This window comes from Pseudopipra pipra, chromosome 4 (genome assembly GCF_036250125.1).
Source record: "Pseudopipra pipra isolate bDixPip1 chromosome 4, bDixPip1.hap1, whole genome shotgun sequence".
In the NCBI taxonomy this organism is placed as follows: Eukaryota; Metazoa; Chordata; class Aves; order Passeriformes; family Pipridae; genus Pseudopipra; species Pseudopipra pipra.
In genome coordinates, this window is record NC_087552.1 from 5,085,460 (window position 1) to 5,108,061 (window position 22,602).

Sequence of the window (22,602 nt, forward strand, 5' to 3'; positions counted from 1 at the left end):
TGCATGGGATTCATGTAAGATCAAAGCAAAAATATAGGATCTCGAGTCTTTCTAGTTCAGCAGAAGGTGACAGTTAAGTCCCTTAAGAGAACCTATTTTTGTGAAATTAAAATTTAATTTTCACTGTGGGATCACTTTCAAAACAGCATCCACCTTATGAATAGCCATCCAGAAAAGACTCCTTAATATTTTGGGAGAAGCTTTCACTTACCACACACACACAACACAGCATAAGAGCACTAAAAAATATTTACATTTTTCACATCTTAAATAACATAGTGTCTGCTTTAAGAAGTAGATTTTCAGCAGCCTTCAGCTCTGTTGTGTGCTATATTCGTTCTTGAGTAACTGTAAAAACAAGGCATTGTTAGAAATAATGTAAAATAAGGATATCTGTAATAGTTTACAAAATGTAGAAAGCACCTAGGAGCAATCAGCTCTGCTTACCTTTTGGATTAGTTTTGCAAAGCTCGTCAGAAACTCTTTGGGGGGTTTCTTCTTGTAGGATTCACATGAAGACTCACACTGCTGGAAAATAAAGATAATCATGCCACTTCTAACCAGCACGTCAGAACCATAAATCAGGCTTCAAGCCTTCTCAGTGAAAAATCACGAGGGTTGTAAGCAAAGCCTTTTCCAGCTGGAAAAGCTTCGACACAAGCTGTTTCAGAAAGGGAGAGAATTTAGTAATGACACCTTTCCTTCACCTTTTTTGCAGTGATCCCTGTCCTTTTGCCAGCACACATGTGGCTGCCAAGTACATACGTGTGATTGATTCAGGATCCCAGTGAATGCCTCTCCCAAAAGTGCAAAAATTGGACATTTTTAATTTCCGAAGTAATGAAAAGCAGATTGATTTTTTCTAACAAGTTTGCTTTCTACAATTCTACCCTTGCTGGTGGTGTCTGCTATAGAAAATAAGGAGCACTGATCACCATTATGAGCACTGTGAGGAAATCCTACCTTTCCAGGACTTCTGATGGTGTATTTTCTGAAGACTCTGATGGCTTTGGTGAACGTAGCGTTCACTTGGCTGTTTAAGGGTTGTAGTTGCAGTGTGCCGTTCTTGAAGCAGCTCAGAGCTGTGTCCACGCATCCCTCCTGGGGCAGGAAGAGAAGGAACTGTTTTAAAGCAAATGTTGCAGTGCTTTTTCCTGCATGTGGTTAGGTTGTGGTCCATGTGTGAAAGTAAGTATCCAGGATATTAATTGAGAATATTCAATTGTACTCTTTCTTTTTTTTTTTAAAGTTAGTTTTAGATATGCAAGAGATCTTTACTTTGCCTGATCTTGGATTAATTACTTAAACACTTAGTATTTTCTAACTAAAATTTCCACTTGGATATTAATCATGACAGCAGTTGAAAAAAAAATGCTCCTGAAGAGTATATGTTACATGTAGTAGGTTTTCACAGGCATGAGCATTTTATTTAAATTACAAATATCTCTCAGTGCTACATGTGGGAATATGCCTTTTTCATCCTAATTTTTGTGCCATTTCTAATACTGCCTCCTTAATAATTAGAGTTGATGTAGAACTACTGAAATGTTCTCACATGATAACATGGGAAACGAATACAGGAAATACCACCAAAACTAACCTAATAGTCAACAGAGAAAAAAAAGCAGTGTTTGCTGAAGCCAGTTTCTAAGTGAAACATTTAGGACTGCTGATTGCACATTTTAGAAAGGCTCCAAAGCCCTCATCCCTGCTTTGCACCCTAACCAACTGCTATGGAAGCCGAGTCCCATTTGGGTTTGCTAGATGTCACTGCACTTTGCTGCTTGGGCAAGGACCAGGCAACAAGAAGGCAACCTCCATGTGTGTTGCTTATAGCAAATCTTACTAGCAAAATTTTATATTAGTTAGAGAAAACATTTTATTTTCCTTAAAAGCCACACATTTATGTTTGTTTCAACCATCTTACTGTAACCGGTCTCGCTTACTGGAAAAAAAACATTCGTTTTTTAAAAAGAGAACGATTTTCCAGCTGAAACTGAAAACGTTTTCTGTCTCATCCGTGATGAGCTGAGAAACCAGCATTTCTCATCTCTGCTGCCTTTCTTTTTTTGCTGAGTTAACACTCAGCTGCAGGCAGGCCAACAGTCAGACGACCACAAGGATTGTGGTCACGGGTTAAGCACTTCGATGAAGAGGCATTAAAAAGCACAGACCACTGGAGATGTCTGAGAGGGGCTAGGCAAATATTTAAATATTTATCTCAGAGGCAATTTGCAGCACTACTCTGCATCTGACTCAAACTAACTTCACAGATTAGCCTGTAAAGCCCTCACTTCCAGAATTAGTGATCGGCGGGGTTAGATACTGATCCTGTGTAAATCAGCACTGTGTTATGACTTCAGCTGCACTGTCGATCACCAGCAAGAAAGTTTATCTTCCCTGCACTCTGGAATCACTTCAACATTAAAATTATTTTTTCAGCCTCAGCATGATTTTCCTTGAGTTGATGTCGCCTGACGTCCCTCGGAAGTTGTGTGGGGTTGTATTGGGACTAACAGTCCACGCAGAGGAACCTCAAGGAAGCCAAAACAGATGGTGATAAACCACCTAATTTTGAGTGTTACGAAAGGTAGTTTTCTTCTTGAATATTCAAGACCAAATTTACATCTGGCATAAGCAGGTTATCATAAAAGCAGTATTTTTGATATTTGAAATACAGTTATATGAACAACTTCTGGTTAAATCAAGTTTCATTAGGGCGTGATGGCACCTAATCACCCCGAGTGCCTCTTTGGCACACTGTAATTCATATCTTAGTCACCCTGTAGGATGAAAAGTTCATTAATTTGGTTGCTGGTGATAATTACTATTAGCATACTAATATTTTTTTAAATGCTTTTCATCAGAAGTTGAACCTGTATCAATTCAATACTTTCTAAATACGTGAGTTCTCTGTCTTCTCTAGTTTTCAGCAGAGGTACCTTAGGACCTCCCAGAATCAGACTGTAAAGCCCTAAGCTGCAAGTGAAATGTTGTCTTCCTTCCTGAGGTGAGCACAGGTTTTTTTGAGAAAAAAAAACAAACCCAACAACCTGATGAAGCAATTAGTCACTAGTTGTATTTGCTTTGTTTCAGAGGTAGCAGCAAACACTGTAGTAAAATGACAGCTAATCATCTCCTCCTTTTCACTTTGACACCACAAGTTAGAAAGAGTGTTAATGAAAAAAACCTCCAGCAAGTAGTTGGAGGGCGTTGGGTTTGTGCACAGCAGTTCTTTCCAGCAATGCAAAGGAACGTCTCTGTTTTGGTCCTGCTTCTGTGTATTTTTGGCAAGTAAAAAAGGCAGCCAACTGTAAAAAGCCTAGGAGGAGGCTAACCAAAACTTGTGTGAAATGAGGTGAGTTTCTTTCCTTCCTTCTTGAAGCTGCTTTACAAGAGAGTTTGCAGTCCTGAGTAGATAGTTTTTGTAAGAATGCTTGCAGCATTACAGCATAATAATCCATAATGGTTATTTTTATATGTCAGTCTACATTGTTTGTGTTATGAAATAGTTCTCAGGGCTCAAAAATTTAAGACAGCTGATAACAAAAGTATAATATTATATTAGCCACAGTTCTCTCTAGACCTTTGTTGCATGTTGGGGATTATCAAAGCAGGATGCATTTACCCTCTAAGCTTTTAAGACATGTTGTTACTATGATGAGCATTTAATTTTGTGACACATCCTCCATACTGCCACTTTTGAGTATGCACAGACTTTCTGTGAGTCTGGAATTACAAATTTACTACATATAAGAAGTTCCTGATCTTAGAAGATGCAAAATATTAGCAATAAATAACGTATAAGTAAATATCAGAATTAGAAAGGGATTCGTGTGGAGCCGTTCTTGTATTTTTAACTAGTTATGGTCCACAGAGATTATTTGCAGAATGCAGTTTTGTCTTCCTGTTGGTAGCACAACCCTTGCATACAAACAGTCTCAGAGACACCAGTGTGAGTACATATGAGAGGAAGCACTCTGTGATACGGCCTTACAGTGCCACTCTTGGCATTCAGCTTCAGTGGGAGGGAAAGGCACTCCCTTTGGAGCTCATGGCACTTCCACTCCCAAAACCCACATCCCCAGAAGTACTGCTGCTCATCTGGGTCTTAAATGAACCCTCACTCTCAGCACTGTTTCTTGAGTAAATGGATCACATGCAACTCTGAATCTATGAGTGGCTTAGAATACACATATGGTAGTAAAACAGTAATTAGGACGGCAAAATATAAACAGTTCTGCTATTAAATATTTAGAAGTAAGAAACTTTTATAAAAGTATATTCTTAGTCTAGCTAAGTTTAGAGTACTAGGTCAGAGATACGAAGAAGAAGGCATGTGCCACTTATCAATGGAATAAACCAGTACAAAATCAAATTGATTAAAGAAATTAAATTAAATTAAAATTAAAGAAATGGTAAAGCAGTCTCACCACAGGGTTTTCAGGTGTATGCAGCCATTCAACATCCTACAATGAAACAAATCTAAGTTAGAAAACTTTTGAAAGTGATGCCCCTCACAAGATACATACTGAGCAACACATAATGCTTGAAAACAAGTTCAGTATTATGACAAATACTTTGCTTACCTTATCTTTCACTGCGTGTTCTAACTTTTCAATTACCAGGAGAATCTGTCTGTATTTTACTGCTCTGTGTGAAGCTGCAGCCAGCACTGTACTGGAAAAGAAGAAAAGCATACAGAAAATAATCGTCCTCTCCATCCTGATGAGTTTTGTTTTAAAATAGGCCAGGAGCAAAGTTGTGCTGTCTAAGTTTAACACTCCAGTTTGAGCTGTGCCCAGGTATGCTCTGCACCTATCTATATATTGCTCCCTGCTGGAGATGCAGACCCCACCCATTTCAGTTTGGAAAGCTTTGTAGAATGGATTAATGAGTAACCCTTTTTTCTTTTCCACTGGCTAGGTGCATCTATGCAAGCTTGTGCGTGGGGGGGCTGGGATGGCTGGAGTGAGAGAAAATGTGCCCCATCTGCACATTGGGCAGGAAAAAAAGAGAAAAGGGTGAATTCCCATTTTCACTTTGAGTCAAGAAATAAACATAGTAAAAAGTAGCTACTTAGAAACCACAGGCTTAGGTAAACAAAGATGCTGCATTTTTTAATGAATCTCTCCATCTGAAGCTCTTCTGTACTGTTCTGGAGAAATATGACAAGACTTCTCTTCAGAATTTAAATGTATTTATCTTACTTTGTGGTTCCAAGGGATGTTTGTTAGCTAGTTCCCCCTGGTATCTATGAACCACCATTTTTACACTCTCAGCTTGTTAGAGCTTGTTAGAGGTGCGATAAAAGCTCATCTTGGCATTTAAGCCAGATTTGCTTGGAACCAGTACCATATATATTAACAGCATTGTGGAGGGCATGCCCACTGGGGCTGAAAATTGCAGGGAGATACATTGCCCTGGGAGAGGTGAATCCCTGCATCCATGTCTGTTACCAGGGTGGGAGCAGTACTGGAAGATCAGGGACTGAATCCTGGTGAGTCCCAAGGGACACTGTCACTTGTGGCAGCTAAACACTTTCTTCAGCAGCTAGGCTCGAAGTTAGTTTTGTAGTTTAATCTCTTCAAAGGAGATGTGATACTGAGACCTGAGAATTCTCTTTGGAATGTAGAAGTGCATTTGTGTTGTGTGAAATCCAAGCAAAAGTCTCTTCAGGCACTAGAGACTTAGCACCAGCTCTAGGAATCAGTTGATTTTAAAGTCACTGTTCCTAATATTTCATCACAAAGAGGAAAAAACCAACTTTAAATGACTTGTATGTCGTATAATTAATTAATTATTATCAATATCATGATATTACCATTAAAAGGTTCCTATGTAGAATTAGCAGAGGTTAGTTAAAGTCTTTTGGACACCTTCGCGGTGGTGAATAAAAAGATGACCAAGTGTCTTTCGAAGAAAATCTTTGCCTCTGAAAACCTGAAGATTTCAGATGGCTTTGGAGATGCTTTACAAAAGCTACACAGAATTTGGACTTCAGTTTGGTGTCTGGTAGTGTGTGTAATATGCTGCCATTGTATAAAATGCACCTGTGTGTTTCTCTCTGGTGGATGAATCTGGCCTGTCAGGCTGGATCACCTTGTTCATTTAAAACTGAGCATTTAGGTTGGTGAGAGCTCTGTCTGGCAGACTCAAGTGTTTGTTTTCTGTGTACAAATGACTGTTTAGTGTTTGCTGTTTAGGTGCTTAAGTAATTTTTCATCTTTCAGAAAACTGATTGCTTACAGGAACAGATTTTACAGGTGTGTGTGTAGATAACACAGTGCACTCATGGTCTCATGCATGCACACACGGAATCTTTCCTGGTGAAAGGGAACAGAAATCCTGAAAAATGAAAACTGAAATAAGTAAGAAATAATATTTCCTTCTACCATATAGTCATTTCTTGAAGAAAAGGTGGTGTGATTTTATTTTTTTTATTATTTTTTTTTCCTATGGGCATGTCTTGAAATAATTTTAGATAAGCAGCACAGCTGGACTGTGAAGTACGGAGTATCTCAGTAGGTTTTATTCTAAAGTTGTGTTAATTTATAGCTAAATGTTATTAGTGGAAATCAGTGGCATCTTTTGTTTGAGAAACCATATGGTAGCCAATACTTACTTCTTTTTATCCCACCTCCTTTCATTCCATTCCTGCGAAGCTTTGCAAAATTTTATTTTGTCATTCAACACCTTCCTGAGACTGCTGAGAGGATGGAGAGATTATTTCTGATAGTGGTGTTCTTTACAGGAAGAGAGTAATTAGCTCTGCTCCTCGTGAAGTGGACATTCATCTTCTTTGCAGGTGGTTACTAGTGACTTGACTGCACATGCATTTATTCCCAATCCAGTTTTTGACTGTACTGTTGGAAGTGTTGGTAGTCAAGGAGCAGGGCTGGTGATAATTTCTGCTTCTACTTTTTACTGTCATTATTTCAGCTGTGGGTTCTCTTGAGAAACTCCTTTGAGCCTGGGCTACAGTAGGTGGTCATGCTATCACAGCCTTTATTTTATGCATTTTTATTCCGTTGATAGGTTGGAAACTTTCCATGTGGATGTGTAATGAGACTCGAATAGTTCTGATGTCATTGGGTGGCTGGCATTGTTTCATGCAAAGATATCCCTGCAGATTGTTTGCAGATCCAGACAACTTCAGAATCACTGTGAAACTTCAGTTAATTCACAATATGACTCTCCATGTGTTTTGAGACACATGTGGCTTGAAGGGACAACACAGGGAGTTGGTCTGTGTCATCGTGCCACACTGCTCTGCAAAAGGCAGTTTATGATATTAGAGGAGATAAAATTGATTGTGGCTAAGATGGTGCAAGAACAGCTGCACAGTAATACCAGAGACTGTCTGGGCAGTAAGTGAAGCACTGTCATTTTCTACCAGAAGCATCACAGAAACGTGGCAGACTTTATTCATTTGCTGGTCCAGCAGCGTAATTCATGGATTTGGTGCAGGCAGACTTCCACCAAATTCATGGGAGGTGAGATGGCTCTGTCTGGGATATTACTAAATTAAATCAATTATATCAGAAAACAGTTTTGAAGCTGGTGGAGTAGATGGGAAGCTAAACAATGGGTATTTGGGGATGTGGTAGCCTGTGGCTGCATATCATGTCTTTAAACCTGTGAAGTCTCCTGTCTTGTGTTAGAGGCTGTAAAGTCACAATAATTGCATCAAGGAAGGCATACTGACAGAGAAAGTGAAATACAAGGACAAAGAAGGACTTCCTCTATGTCTAGGCAGTGGAGAAAACTCCTTGATATCCCTCTTATCAGATAAGAGTGAGTGACAAGTTTTTACATACGTCACTTCTCTCTTGTGGCTTAGGAACATGCTGAGTCAAATAATGACACCCTCTCTCGCACCATCGCTGGCTTGGCCCTACAGGGATGGCTGGAGAGTGGAAATCTGAGAAACCTCCCATCCCAGACCCAGTCCTCCTCTTTCCTCTTTGCCACAGTGCCACCCGAGTGCTGAATGACTTCGACCCTGAAAGCCCAGTTCCCCCACCCACATTTTCCTTTACAGTAGAGCTGAAGGGAGGCTTTTCCCATTGCTTAGTCATTGCTATGGCTCAGCCAAAAAAGTCTGCAGTGTGCAGGGCTGCTTTCAAAGAATTTTTGTGAACTAGGTATGTTGAATTTCACGTGTATACTCTCTGCGACTTGGGGGGGATTGTAGGAAAGCAAGGGGAGAGAGTTATGCTGAAAAATTGGAGACTAGGAAGAAGACTCCTGTACAACAGATTTAGGAAGATCAGTCTTTAAAATATTTCTGAAAACCTTGCAAGTTAGTTGTACCCCCTTGCAATTTCATTTTCTCATTATAAGCTTTGACATAATTCTTGTATCTTTTAACTTTGCTTTGAAAAGAGAAAAACCAAACCTGGGAAAAAATCTGTACTTAAATTTTATTTGCTATAAAAATCAGACTAAATATAACCCTTAATGTGGTGACACAGACACTAAAATATTAATAGACAACTGTATAAAACCACTGACATTCTCCATCAGGTTCCTTCAGAGTTAAGTTATAGCTAGTTTCTATTGTGAGGTCAACCCAGTGATGCTTGTTAGGCACATAGTTTGATGTGTTTTTAGCCTTATCAGCTGCTAATAACAAACTGCACTGAGAAAACATCCTGTCAACACCCAGAACCTGAAACAAGCCTAGACCCTGTGCACAGAACCAGATACTCAGAGCTATCCTCTTGAGAGAATGTCCTTTTAAGTCTTTAATGCTGGAGCGGCCTCCCAGCTTCTGGGTTACACCTTTCTCGGCATGTAGGATGGAAGAAGCTTCACTGGGTCACTAAATCTGGTGTCCTGGCACTGTAGGTATCCATGTCATGCAGTTCCTTTCATATTTCCCATTAGAAACTCCTGCATAAGGCCTGAACAGTTCGATCTCTGTAACAGTAAGAGCTTGAAGCTGTGCCTGAGCTGTGTTCGAGCTTTTATAGAGCAGCTTCATTCTTCTTTACTGTGTTAATAATAATCTTTCGCCACTACCAGAGGACAGCCACGTTCAGAAGGCAAGGCAGCAGTTGACAGGAAGTTAGGCTACCACAGTTCTCTTAAAAATTTGAGGGCAGAAAGGAGTTGTTCAGCTGAAAGCCACAGGCGGGGAGCGGTGGGGGCAACAAGCAAGACAAGCACGTGCTTGAGGGTCTGCAGGTCTCCTTGTGAAATGTGGCCCACAGGGCACAGGGTTTCTACCACAGGAGTGTCATCTGTATATAGTACACATTTCCCAACAACTCCATGGTGTGAAAAGCAGGGAGGTGCTAGTGCTGAAGCTACAGTTTGTGTTGTGTTCATCCAAAATGTTGAGAAAGAAAAATCAGGAGATACACACAAATGTTGGACAGGATGCAGAATGGCACAAGGCAAAATGTTGGGTTTTTTTTTCATTTGCTAATGTTCATGAACAGAAGGAACAAAAGTCAGAAGTTACTTCTGTGCTACAAATTCAGTAGTACCAAACAAATAACCTCCAAACCATTATCAGCTCAAGATGGTCATGTCTGGTGCACAGTCTACTGCAGGATATGGGAATGTGCTCCATAGGTATTCCACTGGCAGCTGGGCCTCCCTATATCTTGGCCTGTCCTGTGTGGTGATCAGTGTGAGACTACAGCTTGTGTTTTCATAACAAAATTAAAGGTTCTTTTGGAATTCACTCCCAGGGTTTGGTGAGGCTTCTGTGCTGGTGTGGGCTCTCTGCAGCAGTACTGCTGTTCTCTCTTGCTTAGTCTAGAGCAAAACACAGGGCACAGCCAGTGAGGGGCTATGGCCCCTTTGCCCTCCTCTCCAGCAAGTCAGCCCTGGTTTTACCTTCCTTACTGATATGTTCTGCATAAAGTTAACTTCAAATTAAAATGCAATTTTCTCCTTTTTATTATCTTTATTATTGGTAGAAGCAGATGACTGAATACCACTTTTATTTCTAAATAGTTTCACTTTCTGGTTTACAGATTGTACCCTGTTTCATTCATGTGTATGTGTTTACTGTTTGTACACAGTTTCTATTAGAATTATGTTTTTAATGATAAAGTTGGTTCCAAGTCCTATAAGCTCATTCACGTTGTTCTCCTGCCCTTTCTTTTGTGTGTTCCCAGGCCCAGGGACAGCGTCATGTCATGCAGTGCTGGGGCACCTCTGGCACAGCAAGAAGTAGTGGGGGAAGAGGAGCAGTGTGAGATTGCACTGGAGAATACAGTGCGTGTCCCCTTGGAGTGACTCCAAGTACCTGCTTGCAGACCAACTCCTCAGTTTCTCCTGTGCTCCACCACTGTGCTGCAAACTACTGGGTCGGCCGTCAGACGGTGCTTGGACTTCAGCTCCTGCAGCAGAGAACAGGATTTGGTGTCCTGCTGCGCAACTCAGGGGAAGGCTGAGGCAGAAGCCACCCCTGCAGTTCTCAGGATGTAGTAATGGAAGTGCTTTCTTCATCAGCAAAGCCATTTAATGAACTTTCTACTTCCGACCACCGCTCCTCTGCGTCACAGTTCAGTGCAGCCTGAGGAGCCTCTGTCACAGAACCTTGGGTCTGAAGTGATTCAGGTTAAAAATCCCTCTTGCGAAGGCCTTGAGAGCTTGATTTTGTGTTTACCTTTGTTTTGATTCCCCATGACCCCTACTTTCTCCTTAGCACAACTGACAGATCTGCAAACGGCAGCGAGCTGCTGGAAGTCAGGAACTGCTCTTCTGCTGGCTTTGCTGCCGAACAAAGCTGTGATCGCCTACGCAGCGAGTACCTCCTCAGCACGCCAGGCTGAGGGGGCTATCACTCTGCAGCATAGTTCCAGGAACAGCAGTTTGGTGCCGGTGCACACAGCATCCAGCCCTTCAGCTGTGACTGAAGCGCAGTTTCTGAAGGAATGGGTTTATGGGAGAGGATTTAGGGAAATCTTAGCTCTGCAACCTGGTCTACATTTAAGACTCTTGCAGGTATAATAGTATTGCTAGAGCAGGATTTGTTGTTACTTTTCAGGCAGTTATGTCGATAAAATCTCTTGATGTGGAAGTAACTATAGCAGTACAGAATTCTCTTAAATACTAACTATTCTGTTTCTTATATAGGAATTACTTTGAGAATGTAATGCACTTTGTTATGACTTTACACTTAAATACGTCTTCTGTTTAATTGTTTAGAGCAGGTTAGGGGGTGCTGAGGTGACTAGCTCATGCTATCCTTAACAGATAAAAGTTGAGTATCTTTGGAAAAACAGCTTTTCTTTATGACTTTTGTTTTTTCAGATGTCTCTGTTCCGGTCTTTATCTATAACTAGCCATACATAACAGATATGAATGCATGTGCCTGTGCATACAGATTTATCTGTTACGTGCACACACATACAGATTTGAGAAGCTCTGGAGCAGAGTTGTTTGCATAATGAGTTTCGTTTTTCTTCACAGGTCAGCACCTTAAGCGAACCTTGGAAAAACTATTGTGTGATCAGTCATCACTCTGAAGCAGCAGCACCCGTTTGGTAAAGGTAGTCTTGGATAAAAATGTGTGGTTTCAGTGACTTGTCGTTGAAACCTTGTGGTTTCTGTGTAGGTGGCTGTATAGGCTGGACACGTTTGACATCCTTGTTTCTGAGCTGTGAAATCTGTACATCTAATTTATGAAAATTATCTCTGGTTTAATTTTATTTTTTTTTTTAATGAAGTCAACATATTTTCCTTGCATTCAGTGGAAACAGTAATGGAAATAGTTTTAAGATGCACTGTGAGCATGTTTTGACCTCAAAGAGCGAGACGAATCAAGATAACTCTTGGTTACGATGAAGGTCTAAGAAGGAAATTAAAATTAAATACAGAGAGCCAGATGTGAGAGGAAAGCATTTTTCAAGTGCGGAGACAAAGAGTAGCTAACTGTGGGAAATGACATAGACATTATAAAATGAAAATATTCCAAGTGAGAATTTGATTTAAAAAACCCCAACTAGCTAAGTAAGGTAATTTAGAATAAACCACGATACCAGTGCCATTTAAGGTAACCAGCAATATCTGTGGCCTTTCGGGTGGTCTAAATAAGTAAGTTTACATGTAAGGTAAATCCATGACTAAAGAATCTAAAGGTAGGACAAAGAACTGCAGCAGAAGCAGGTGGAATCCCACAAAAACATAATTGATCAGTTGTGTGCTTTTTTCTTTTGTAATTGAGTTTTATGCTACTTTCAGTGAATTGATTCACAGAATCATCAAGTTTGGAAGAGACCTTCATGATCATCTAGTCCAGCTGTCAAGCAACACCACCATAAGGGTGGAATGTGCTGATGATGATGCAGGGGATTTGGCAGGTCTGCACAGCTGGATTTGGAAGGAGGGGAGAGTAAGTTGGCTTCGCTATGTCATGTATGTGGAAACACATCCATGTCTGCATCACTCAACTGGAGCCAGGAGAGCCATGGACCCACCTCTTCTAGCCTTCATTCCTTCTCTCACTCTTCTCCCTTCTGCTCTGATGAGTGTCTCCTGTGCTGTAACTCCCCAGAAAGCTGAGCTGTGGCAATACAGGATACCTGAGCCTCTAAACTGGCAAATCCTGTTCCCTTCACTGTCGGGAGCAGCGACTGCAGTGACTGCCCAGACTTCTGAGTTTTCCCCAACAACAGTTTTGCTTCTGGCAGGCAAGTTCCCAGAAGAATATACACCCTTCCCTGTTAGTGAACCAATGGAAATGCATTAAAAATGAGCAAAGACCTCTGTACAGAAAATGAAGGTGAAGAAAAAGGAAATTCAAAATACAAAATTTCTTGCTGAAATATAAATGAAACGACTACTTGTGTGAAAATAACTACGGACTGCATTTGTGGGAGTACAAAAATCTGCCTGAAAACATTAGTCAGAGACTTCTGTGTGAGCAAAGATTGAAAGTGTGATCACCCACTGACAGTTATTTCAGAGGGATGACTGCAAGATTCATCTTAATAATTTTCAGTAATTTCCATATTGAAACATCAATAGAAGACCATAGCTTTTAATTCCTTGCTACTGTCTCATTAGTCCTCCTGGGAGAGTTGTTCCTTTTCAAGGAAAAAAAAAATAAAATAATTAAAAGTGTTACTCTAACGTTATACCTTTGACTGTAAAATTAAATTGTCTTGTCCTGCTTGTGTTTTCTTTTCAGAAACCTGAGGCAGTAAACACATGACTGCATCTGTAGGTGAATATACAAGACAATAGTAAAATTGGTCTCTAAAACTACTCTTTTGGGCAAGGACATTTTTCTTGCACACTTAAAAATTGATACCTGTTCCCGGAACAGACAGTGTTCTTTCTCTGAACTAACCTGTGGGAAACCAAGAGACAAACAAAGAGGCACTGAAGATCTCATAGCTTTCCCATGTCCCGAGATATGCAGATAAACAAGGATCAGCTTTCTTTAATAGCATCCAGAATTCACCCAGAAGCAATATCATAGGATTCAGCGTTCTTTGCTGTTTAGCTCAGTTCCCACTCCCTATCCTCCTGTTCTGATTATCATAAGGATTACACAACTACTTTGTTGTTGCCTCTGGGAAGACTCTATCAGTGCCTTTTTTTCTCTTTGTAGCTAAGCCTGCCGTTCTTCAAATCCCTGCTTGGTGGCATTTTTAGGTGGTTTCTTATCCGCTGCATTTCTACTTGTATTTCCCAGCTTATTGTCCTCCTCACTCACCTGCCCTTTGCTGGCCAGGGACAGGCAGTGAACCACAAGTGTTAACACCTTTGCCCTGGGCACCTCCTCTCCCTCCCAGGATAGTTCTGTTCCAGATGCTGGGGATCAAAAGCAGCTCCTTAAATCTCCCCTTCTGCAGATTGGACCCCCCTCCTCCCCGATGTTGAGGGCCCAGCTGAAAAGTCACAGGACTGATGGCACTCTGAAGGCTGCCAAGTAATTCTACTTGATACCGCTGCACAAAGGGCAAAAACGTGAAGGGAAATGGAAACATTAAACCTGAGAACAGGAAAACTCACGAGAATGTCAGAAACGGCCTGAAGGAAAAAGGAGACAAAGCTGTAATTTCCAAAACAATACTGGGAGATCAAAGGAGGCTGATGCGCTTTGAAATCGCTGTTTGTGGCAGATCTGCAGGGAAAGGTTAAACAGGAACATTATTTTGAAGGGTGCTGTGAAAAATACAGGCAAAGAGGCAATAGAACCTCTAGATTTTTTCTTGTCTCTCTTCTTGCCATTGCCCTCTGCACTTCTGCATTGGCCACACTGAGAAATGTCACCATTTACTTCACTTTAAATTATCTTTTAAATTGAGCAGAGATTAAACAGTTTTACCGTCTGACACAATCACATGCCATGGAAACTCTCCTTACTCATTCTCTGAGCCACCTTGTTTTCTTCTTTATTGCAAGACCTGGTTCAATGCTTTTAAGGATTGACCTGCACAGATTTTCCCTTTCAGCTCTATTCTTCATCAGATCCTGAGTGATTTTAGTGGTTTCATCCAGTTTCTGCCAAAACAGATAAATAATTAGAAGTGGCAAAATGTTTCATGCTTTATCTTTTTATCTGACAGAAAGATACATAGTGAAGCTGTTGGAATTTAAACTATGTCTTTATATTTAACCCGTTCCATGATGTTAAAGAAAGACAGCTTTAGCTTTTTTATAAGGTTAAGAGGATGGTCAGAAGAAGCCAGTATTTTATGCATTAAATTGTCTTGTCTCAATTAAATTGTATATTTCATACAATACATTGTCTTCTCATTAGGGTAATTCATTCTTCAGTGTTATTTAAAATCTTCTGTAAGTTAGTGGAAAATGGCCTAATATGGGTTCATGTGGACTGCTGTGCCTTACTAGTTCTTTAGACCTACACAGCACTTTTTTTTGCACCTTGTGAAAATGGGGTAAACCAGCCATATTTAGCTATTTTTCGGTTCCTGTTTTATCCATTGATAGGAAAGACAGTCCCTTTGGCTGCCTCTTGCTCTGGACTTCCTCTAGAAAATGTGTATATTCCTTACTGAAGAGATTCAAGAGAACCTGAACCTTCAAGGAGTTAATTTACTTTTCTTTTAATACCAGCCAAGATTTCATTATGAAGGACACTGTGCACAAACAAGAGCGGCTTAGTGCCTAGAGCAAGCGTTCATGCACTGGTATGAATCAGATCAGCCTCAATCCACACCTCCATCACTTCTCAGTCTAGTACTGAGAAAGCTTTCCAGGGCTGATTAGTCATTTGTTTTAAGTGCAATAAATGTCAGAGAAACTAATTAAAAAAAGGACCTCAGTAAATGTGAGGCATAGCTGCTCTCTAGTGGACTCGTGAATAGTGTCAGCAATGCTAAGTACACTTAGCCCCAGAAAATAATCATGTAAAAAGGAATCATGTAGATACTCTGCTGAGAGACAGAAGATGAAAATTTCCTGCACCTCTGAGTTAAGCTGCTTCCTTGTTTCCTTGCCATATCTCCCCTCCTTATGTATCTGACTTACACCAGGGTTACAGTGAAATAGCAGAATAGCAGCTTTAAAAATATCTCCAGTGCTGTGGTGAGCAATATTTCATTGTCTGTGTGTTCTAGTTTTGTTTGCAGATGACAGTGTTTCCATTTAGCATCGTGTGAGAGTGGCAAGTATCTCAGAGGTGAGGAAAACCATTTTATCAGAAAAGGGGAGGTGTTCAAAGTAGAAGTGCTTACTTCCTTAGGCGGTACGGAAAGCAGAGGGAAAAATACCTACTGCACAGAGGACCTTCCCTTTTGGCAATGTGAGATCCTCTTGGGCTTTCTTAGGAAAAAAACTATGTAATCAAGGTCAAATCGAGCCAGCCTGCCCAGGCATAAGTGTGTGCACACAGGGGACGTTGGGCAGCCAGGTCCTGCCCAGCAGGGTATGGGGCTGGATGTGGGGCTGAGCAACGCTCAGCCTACAAACACCCCCAGGGACCACACTTCTATTCCTGACCTTCCCAGCAGCTTCACTGGCTCAGAGTTTAGCTTACTGTGCACTTTATGTCAAGGAATTCTGCTATATCCACCAAAATGCCCACAGAAATAATCTGCCTGTATTGATTTACTGACAGGTGATCTTTAAAAGAATTTCAGAGCAAGTCTATCTGTTACATTCTTTTATTGCAGTAACTTCAAAAATAAGTGACTGGTTTCATGAGCAGCCCCTGAGATAACTTAGGGACCAAATAATATGACTCAAACCCACGAAAGTTTTACAGGACTGACTGAAAAAGTTAAATCTTTAATACTATGAACAAAATAATGTGAGCAGCAGATAAGCCTTTTGAAGAAAGCCTTGATGCTGTGCAAGGACTATTCAGCCATAGACAAAGGACTGGTGTGTTTTCTGCTCCTTTTAGTCACAAATCCAAATTACAGCATCATAGGCACTGCTGTGAACAAAGTGAACTCCATCCCAGCTGGAGCCAGTACACCCACAGTGATTAAACTGGTTTGATTGTGGATCCTCTGGTTTCAGTCAACCACATTAATTCTTTTCTGGCAGGGACAAAGTCTAGGATTTCTGATTGCTAATCTGTTGCTCACTAATAATTATTTGCATCTCCTCTTGGAAAGGAGTTCACTGAGTTCTTGTCCTGTGACGTACCTAGAAAGAGGTGGGTGTTTGGTTCTGTACCTGAAGTTCTAAGCTAAGTGTCTGTAAGTGTTTCCACCTCTGCATCTGAGCAGAGGTGTTAAACACCTTTCTTTTACTCAAACTGTGGAAAGACTTCCTTATTAGAAGTAAAAGATCTGGATTTTGTGGTCTGTATCCCCAAGTAAATGGGTGTATTGTCCCTTGCCACTTCCATTGTGAATATGTTTGAACATGTGTGGCTGAGGTGCTGATCTTTGGCACTACACAAACACCTAACCTTTAATATTGCAGTGTAGATGATACTAGAGAATGGAAAGTAAGTCTGACTTTTACTACCCTTATTAACCACTGGATCCATCCTTTAGTCCGGTGGGACTGACTAAACAGTGGTTTAAATGAAAAAGACTCAGACTTAAAAATAGGAAATGCTTTTTGTTTCCATAGGGAACTTAACAGGCTCATCTGAAGGACAGCCTTGATCTGTGAAAATACTTCAGTCTGAACTGTGGAGAGGTGAAAACATATATATGAAAACTAATATTTTCTATTTCCTTTTTGTTCAGCTTCCTGTATGCTGAGCCCAGGTTGTTTATTCTTCTGAATGATGCAATGGGTTAACGGATTATATGTGGGTTATCAGTAAGGAAATCTGAAGGTACAAGGACCATAACAGTACCTTATGTTTCACTTTGATTAAACTGGTGGAATTCCGTGCAAATGGAAAATTGTGGAGGCGTATGGCCTTCATTTTAATCAAGAGGATACAGTAGGAAGTCACACAAAACATAAACTACCGTATTATTTCTAAATCATGAAATATCTTGAAGGCTTTCAATTCAAAATCCATGCAGTCTTTTTACAAAAGATAAAATACATGTGTAGTCCATTCTGCTGAGGTTTAGGGAGATGTGAGACTCAGGGGAAGGGTGTAGTGGATTTACCTGGGAGCCAAGAGAAGTCACCAGGAGGTTGCCATTCTCTAACTTAGCTTGAACTATAATGATAATGAGTGGGTTTCCTTTTGGAGGCTGCTTTCCACGACAAACAGCCTATTGTGCATGTAAAAACCCTTTATTTGCTTTAGAAATCTAAGTAAATTTAAAATAATTTAAATCAATTTTTAAAAATAAAATATCTTTTTTTTTCTTTGCTGCTTTAGAGAATATACAGCAATGCAGAGTAAGCTCAGTTACCTTTTAGAAAAAAAAAGTTGTCACACAGGGAAGCTACCCTTAATCCCCCACACCTGGGAGCTTCAAGGTGCATGTAGTGACACGCTCAGCATGGCAGAGCTTCCCTCATGGGAATCCACACCAGGCTGGCTGTCATCCAAACCCTCATGCAATGCAGTCTGCTCCCCTCCAGGTAAGCCATGAGAAATGCTTGAGTATCCATGCACAGGAAAGGCAGCAGCAGGACCATTTCAGTAGCTATGTTCCCCATGGTGCATCTCAGTGGTTCTAAAATATGGATGGATGGTAGGAACAGCCCCTCTGTGCCTTAGGCAAAAGTATTTGATGCTCTATGTGGACAGCAACCAAGATTTTCTTTGGGGTGGGTCTGATAGACATTGTTCTGTACCTAACTGCTCTTTTTAAAATAAGGATCAGTTTGGTTGAGAACCAGCAGGGAAGGAATGCCTTTGGCTGCAGGGAAGGAATGCCTTTGGCTTACCCCACCTTCGTGCTGTGTGTTCATGTTTTGAAACTGGGGTGGGGTGGTTTATATTTTGATAGACCATTATGTAGGAGGGAAGCAAATAGCCTGAAACTTCGACCTGATTAGTGTCTCCTTCCTCACTAATGTTGTCATTTATATGCCACACAGCTGCCTGTGAGGGCAGCCAGGAGCTAAGGACAGTCCTTTACGCTAAAGGCTTCAGATGTTCTTGCCCCCATCGCCCTGAATTCCTCTGCTTTCACTTGTGTGAGGAGGACTTTTTTCCTTCTTGCTTTTTGCTCTCTTCCTGTGACACTGGCAGCACTGGGGCACTCTGGCATCTTTCCCCCGTGCACCAAGAAGGAAATGTCCTTTTCTGAGTTATGGGAGGTGGCAGTTTGTTTGCTGGGGAGCCGTGTAGCTGAGATCACGTCTCTTATGTCTGACCAGTTGAGAGGAAACAACACCCGGTATTCTGAGGCTGATAAAGGACCTCTAATGCTCAGGTCACCTCAAACCAGTTAAAAAGGGGTGAAGATGTGGTTATGGTGGGTGTCTTGGAGAAGAGAGGGTGATACTAGAGGGGTTGAGTCCAACATCCTTCATGCCTGGAGGAACACCACCACGTCCCAGGACCACATTTGTGGGAGACAGCTGCTCTTTCTGCAGGAGGCAACAACATCTGCAGCACCTTTGGGAACAGCTGCTGCAATAGAGATGCCAAGCCATCCTCTTCTCCTCCTTCAAATCCTTCCTGGCAAACAGTTTTCCTGGGATGACTTCACCAAGTACATCAGTTTACCCAAGGCTCTGAGAATGAAATGTGCAGGCAATATTTTTCTCCTAAATTTATAGGCAAGAGGTACGTGAGTGACTGACTTCAGTGCCTACCATGTACCTCCTACTGCAAGATGCAGGACCTGCATAGGCTCAGCACTGGTAAGAATCTCTGTGGCATTAGTCACAGCTAGTGGCTACCCACAGTCACTCTGGCTGTCTGAGCAAGAAAGCTTGTGGGTTTGTTTCAGCTTCCTTGCTAGAAGTCTCAAAGCCAGACATCCTCATTTTGGTCAAGAGATGCATTCCCAAACCTGACTTATCCTTCTTATTACTTGCTATTTTAGCCACTTGCTATTTTGGCAACTATTTCATCTTTTACTCCTGCCCTGTGAGCGTGTCAGTGCCTGGTGCTCCCAGAGCGTTCTGTGCTGCCTCGATGGTGTCACTGCATCCTCATCCACTGCTTCCTCCCGCTGCTCCAGAGCATCTCTGACATCACCAGCCCGCCAGTGCTGCCGCAAAACTGGCATGTCCTCGTCACTCTGCTCCCATGAGGGCAAAGAAACAGCTCCCAGGGCCTCACTGGAAAGCCCATGACTCCCAATGTCTTCTTTTTCTCTCAATAGTGACAATTTCTCTCCCTGGCTTCAGAATCTTTGTTTCCGTTTTAAACAGATTAATTTTGTTTGCCTTGACAGAGGCTTTTTTTTTTTTTTTGTTAAGCTCTGCCTCGTTTCTTCTCCACTCCTTCCTAAATCTCAGATGGAAAATGCCTCTTCCTGTCCCCAGACTTGTTTTTCTCTTCTGCTGGGACTGATTTAATTGTTATTCTGCTCTTCCAATATTGCTCAAAAGGTGTAGCAGAAAACAAAGTTGTATTGTATTGAAACAGAAAACAATTTCAGAGTGGGATGAATCACCCTTTCTTCAACCCCCACCTAAAAACAATAAAAAAAAAAAAAGATGATTCACTGTAGAAAGTCTATGTGAGGTTTCTCAAATTCAGTTCTGGTTTATCATCTGTGAGGCAATGCTGTGCTTGTCATTCTGGCAATGTGGTATCACTTTACTTGAAAATGGCTTGGAGGTTTTACTGATTCATTCTGGGAGATTAGTTTGTTGGTAAATTAGAAGGTTAATTTTGATTCTTTCATGAAGCATTTGAAACATATTTTGGACTATAGAAAATTTCAGTAAATTGAAGTAAATATATAATAAAAGATAACAAGAAGTGTGATAAAAATACAACATGCTTAAAGCCAGTGTAAGGCAGTGTGGGTTTTTTTATGAGACACAAAAGCTGTGGAAGCTTTTGCCTCAGTATCATCAAGGGCAAGACCTTTGTGAGGTAATTCAGTACAATTAGGCTGACACTGATAACATCATCTCTAATTAAATTACAGAAAATGGATAAAAAGAAAACATCAAACCTGAGGGACAGTGATACTTGATGTACATTTCTCAGGGTGCAGGAGTAATGCCTGGTGCCACAGGCTGCCAGTGCTACCCCAGGTAGGTGCTGGGGATGGTTCTTAGTCCCCTCAGGCTGGATCCAGCCTTGCAGTTGCCTTGGCCTGTCTGTGTTTCCATCTCCATATGGTGAGTGGAATGAGTATTCTGTAATCTGGGTGAAAATGTACATTGTTCATATGTCTACTTTTGTGTTATCACATGATCCCCAAAGAGGGAGACCACAGAACAGCTTTGGTGGAAGCTGAGCTGTGTGCATCAGCTGCAGGAGCACTCTGGAGACACTGAGGGGACTGAGCATGTCTTGGGGACTGCTCTGTGAGGGTAAGGGAAGTTTCTCAAGCTCACAACAAATTGCAGTGGATTTAAATAAAAAATGTAGGTGCAGTACTGAATAAAGGCTACTGAAATACTCTTTATTTTCCATTTCCCTAACAGGCTTTTTTCAAAATTACTGCAAGAAGGACTTGAAGTAACCAAGCCTTGCCACCCAGGAGAGAGCAAAGGATCTGAGAAGTGGCACATACCTCCTTCCCAAGCCCCCCCATGTCTTGGCTGCTAGCCCTGGCTCCAGCAGGTCAGTGCAGCACCGGGACATTTCGGGAGGAAGCGTGATTAAGAGGGTGACAAAAGCCAGTGGAGCCTGCCAGGCAGCCCTATCGCAGGAGGTGTGATGTTTATGGCAGTGCTGACGTGCTTGCTGTGAGTTAAAAAAAGGGCACATGAGGTCAAATGGCCCAGCTCTTTGGCTCCCTCGCTGAGGGCCATCTGGAGTAGAAATCAAACTGCTGCATGGTGAAAGCTTTTTCGTTAATCACTTTTAATTAATACTCGTGGTGGTGGTGGGAAGGGGCAATATGCAGAGGGATCAGTGCTGAGTGTGGCCAGAAGCACTGCTGCTGACAGGGCACGCTTCCCATGTTGGCACAGGCACAATGGAGCAGCGCTGTACCAAGATCTGCAACTGCACATAAACTGTATGTGTTGACAGTTTCCCCACATAGACTCTGTTAGGATTGCCAACCAAACTGCCTCTGGAGCGAGTCCAGAGCAGAGCCACTAAGTTGATCGCAGGGCTGGAACACCTCTCCTAGGAAAACAGGCTGAGAGAGTTGGGGCTGTTCAACCTGGAGAAGAGAAGGCTCTGGGGAGACCTTAGAGCACCTTCCAGTACCTAAAAGGGCTCCAAGAGAGCTGGGTAGGGACTTTTCACAAGGCTTGGAGTGATAGGACGAGGGGGAATGGCCTCAAGCTGCAGGATGGTAGGTTTAGATTAGATATCAGCAAGAAATTCTTTACTGTGAGGGTGGTGAGGCACTGGCACGGGTTACCCAGAGAGGTTGTGGACTCTCCATCTGTAGAAGTGTTCCAAGACCAGGTTGGATGGGGCTCTGAGCAACCTGGTCTAGTGGAAGGTGTCCCTGCCTGTGGCTGGGGGGTTGAAACTAGATGGTCTGTAAGGTCCCTTCCAACCCAAAGCATTCTGTGATTCCACGATTAACTGAATTTTCACAATCTACACACTTTAGAGCTACTTTTGATGTACTTATCAACCACATTTACTAATAAGGCACCAAAAGTGGTAGACATAATTTGTTTATGATTTATTTAGAAATAATCTCGTATGATTTAACTAGTCTGCTTTGTTTGGGGGAATTTTCTGTTCTTCCTAGCATATAACAAATACTGTTCCTAGTGTACTGAGAGTAGTCATATTCATGTGGAGGAAAATGAAAATCCCTCATCCATAACTGAATTTGAAGCTGAGTATATCACAGAGAGAAAATAATATATGTGTGTTGCATACCTTTGGTGTATTCTAAGCCTATGAGATGTCACACCACATTTTTTATGACACACAAAAGCTGTGGAAGCTTTTGCCTCAATATCATCAAGGGCAAGACCTTTGTGAGGTTCAGTACAATTAGGCTGACACTGATAACATCGTCTCTAGTTAAATTACAGAAAATGGATAAAAAGAAAACATCAAACCTGGGATGAAAACATCAAACCTCTTTCTAAAAAGAAAACTACTCCTAGGGTAGCAAGAGTTGTGTGTAAGTTTTGTCACACACAGGAAAGGACTAGTGTGCTTTGTTCTGGGGAGTT

General features: G+C 41.5%; 1 protein-coding gene and 1 long non-coding RNA gene across 2 annotated transcripts in view; one reads left to right on the plus strand and one right to left on the minus strand.

The window, feature by feature from the left end:
* Positions 1 to 312: 312 nt before the first annotated feature.
* Positions 313 to 5,201, minus strand: IL21 (interleukin 21). The gene is made up of 5 exons (XM_064652522.1): positions 4,590 to 5,201; positions 4,434 to 4,469; positions 964 to 1,101; positions 448 to 528; positions 313 to 348 (listed from the first exon to the last, which is right to left on the minus strand). Exons 1-5 carry the CDS (start codon positions 4,860 to 4,862, stop codon positions 313 to 315), a joined length of 564 nt encoding a protein of 187 aa, XP_064508592.1. The 5' UTR covers positions 4,863 to 5,201.
* A 4,833-nt stretch (positions 5,202 to 10,034) lies between these two features.
* LOC135412697 (uncharacterized) overlaps positions 10,035 to 22,602 on the plus strand; it is a 33,150-nt gene continuing 20,582 nt past the window's right edge. Inside the window, exon 1 of the long non-coding RNA XR_010429893.1 lies at positions 10,035 to 21,070. This is a non-coding gene — a long non-coding RNA (uncharacterized LOC135412697). The remainder of the gene's footprint in view (positions 21,071 to 22,602) is intronic.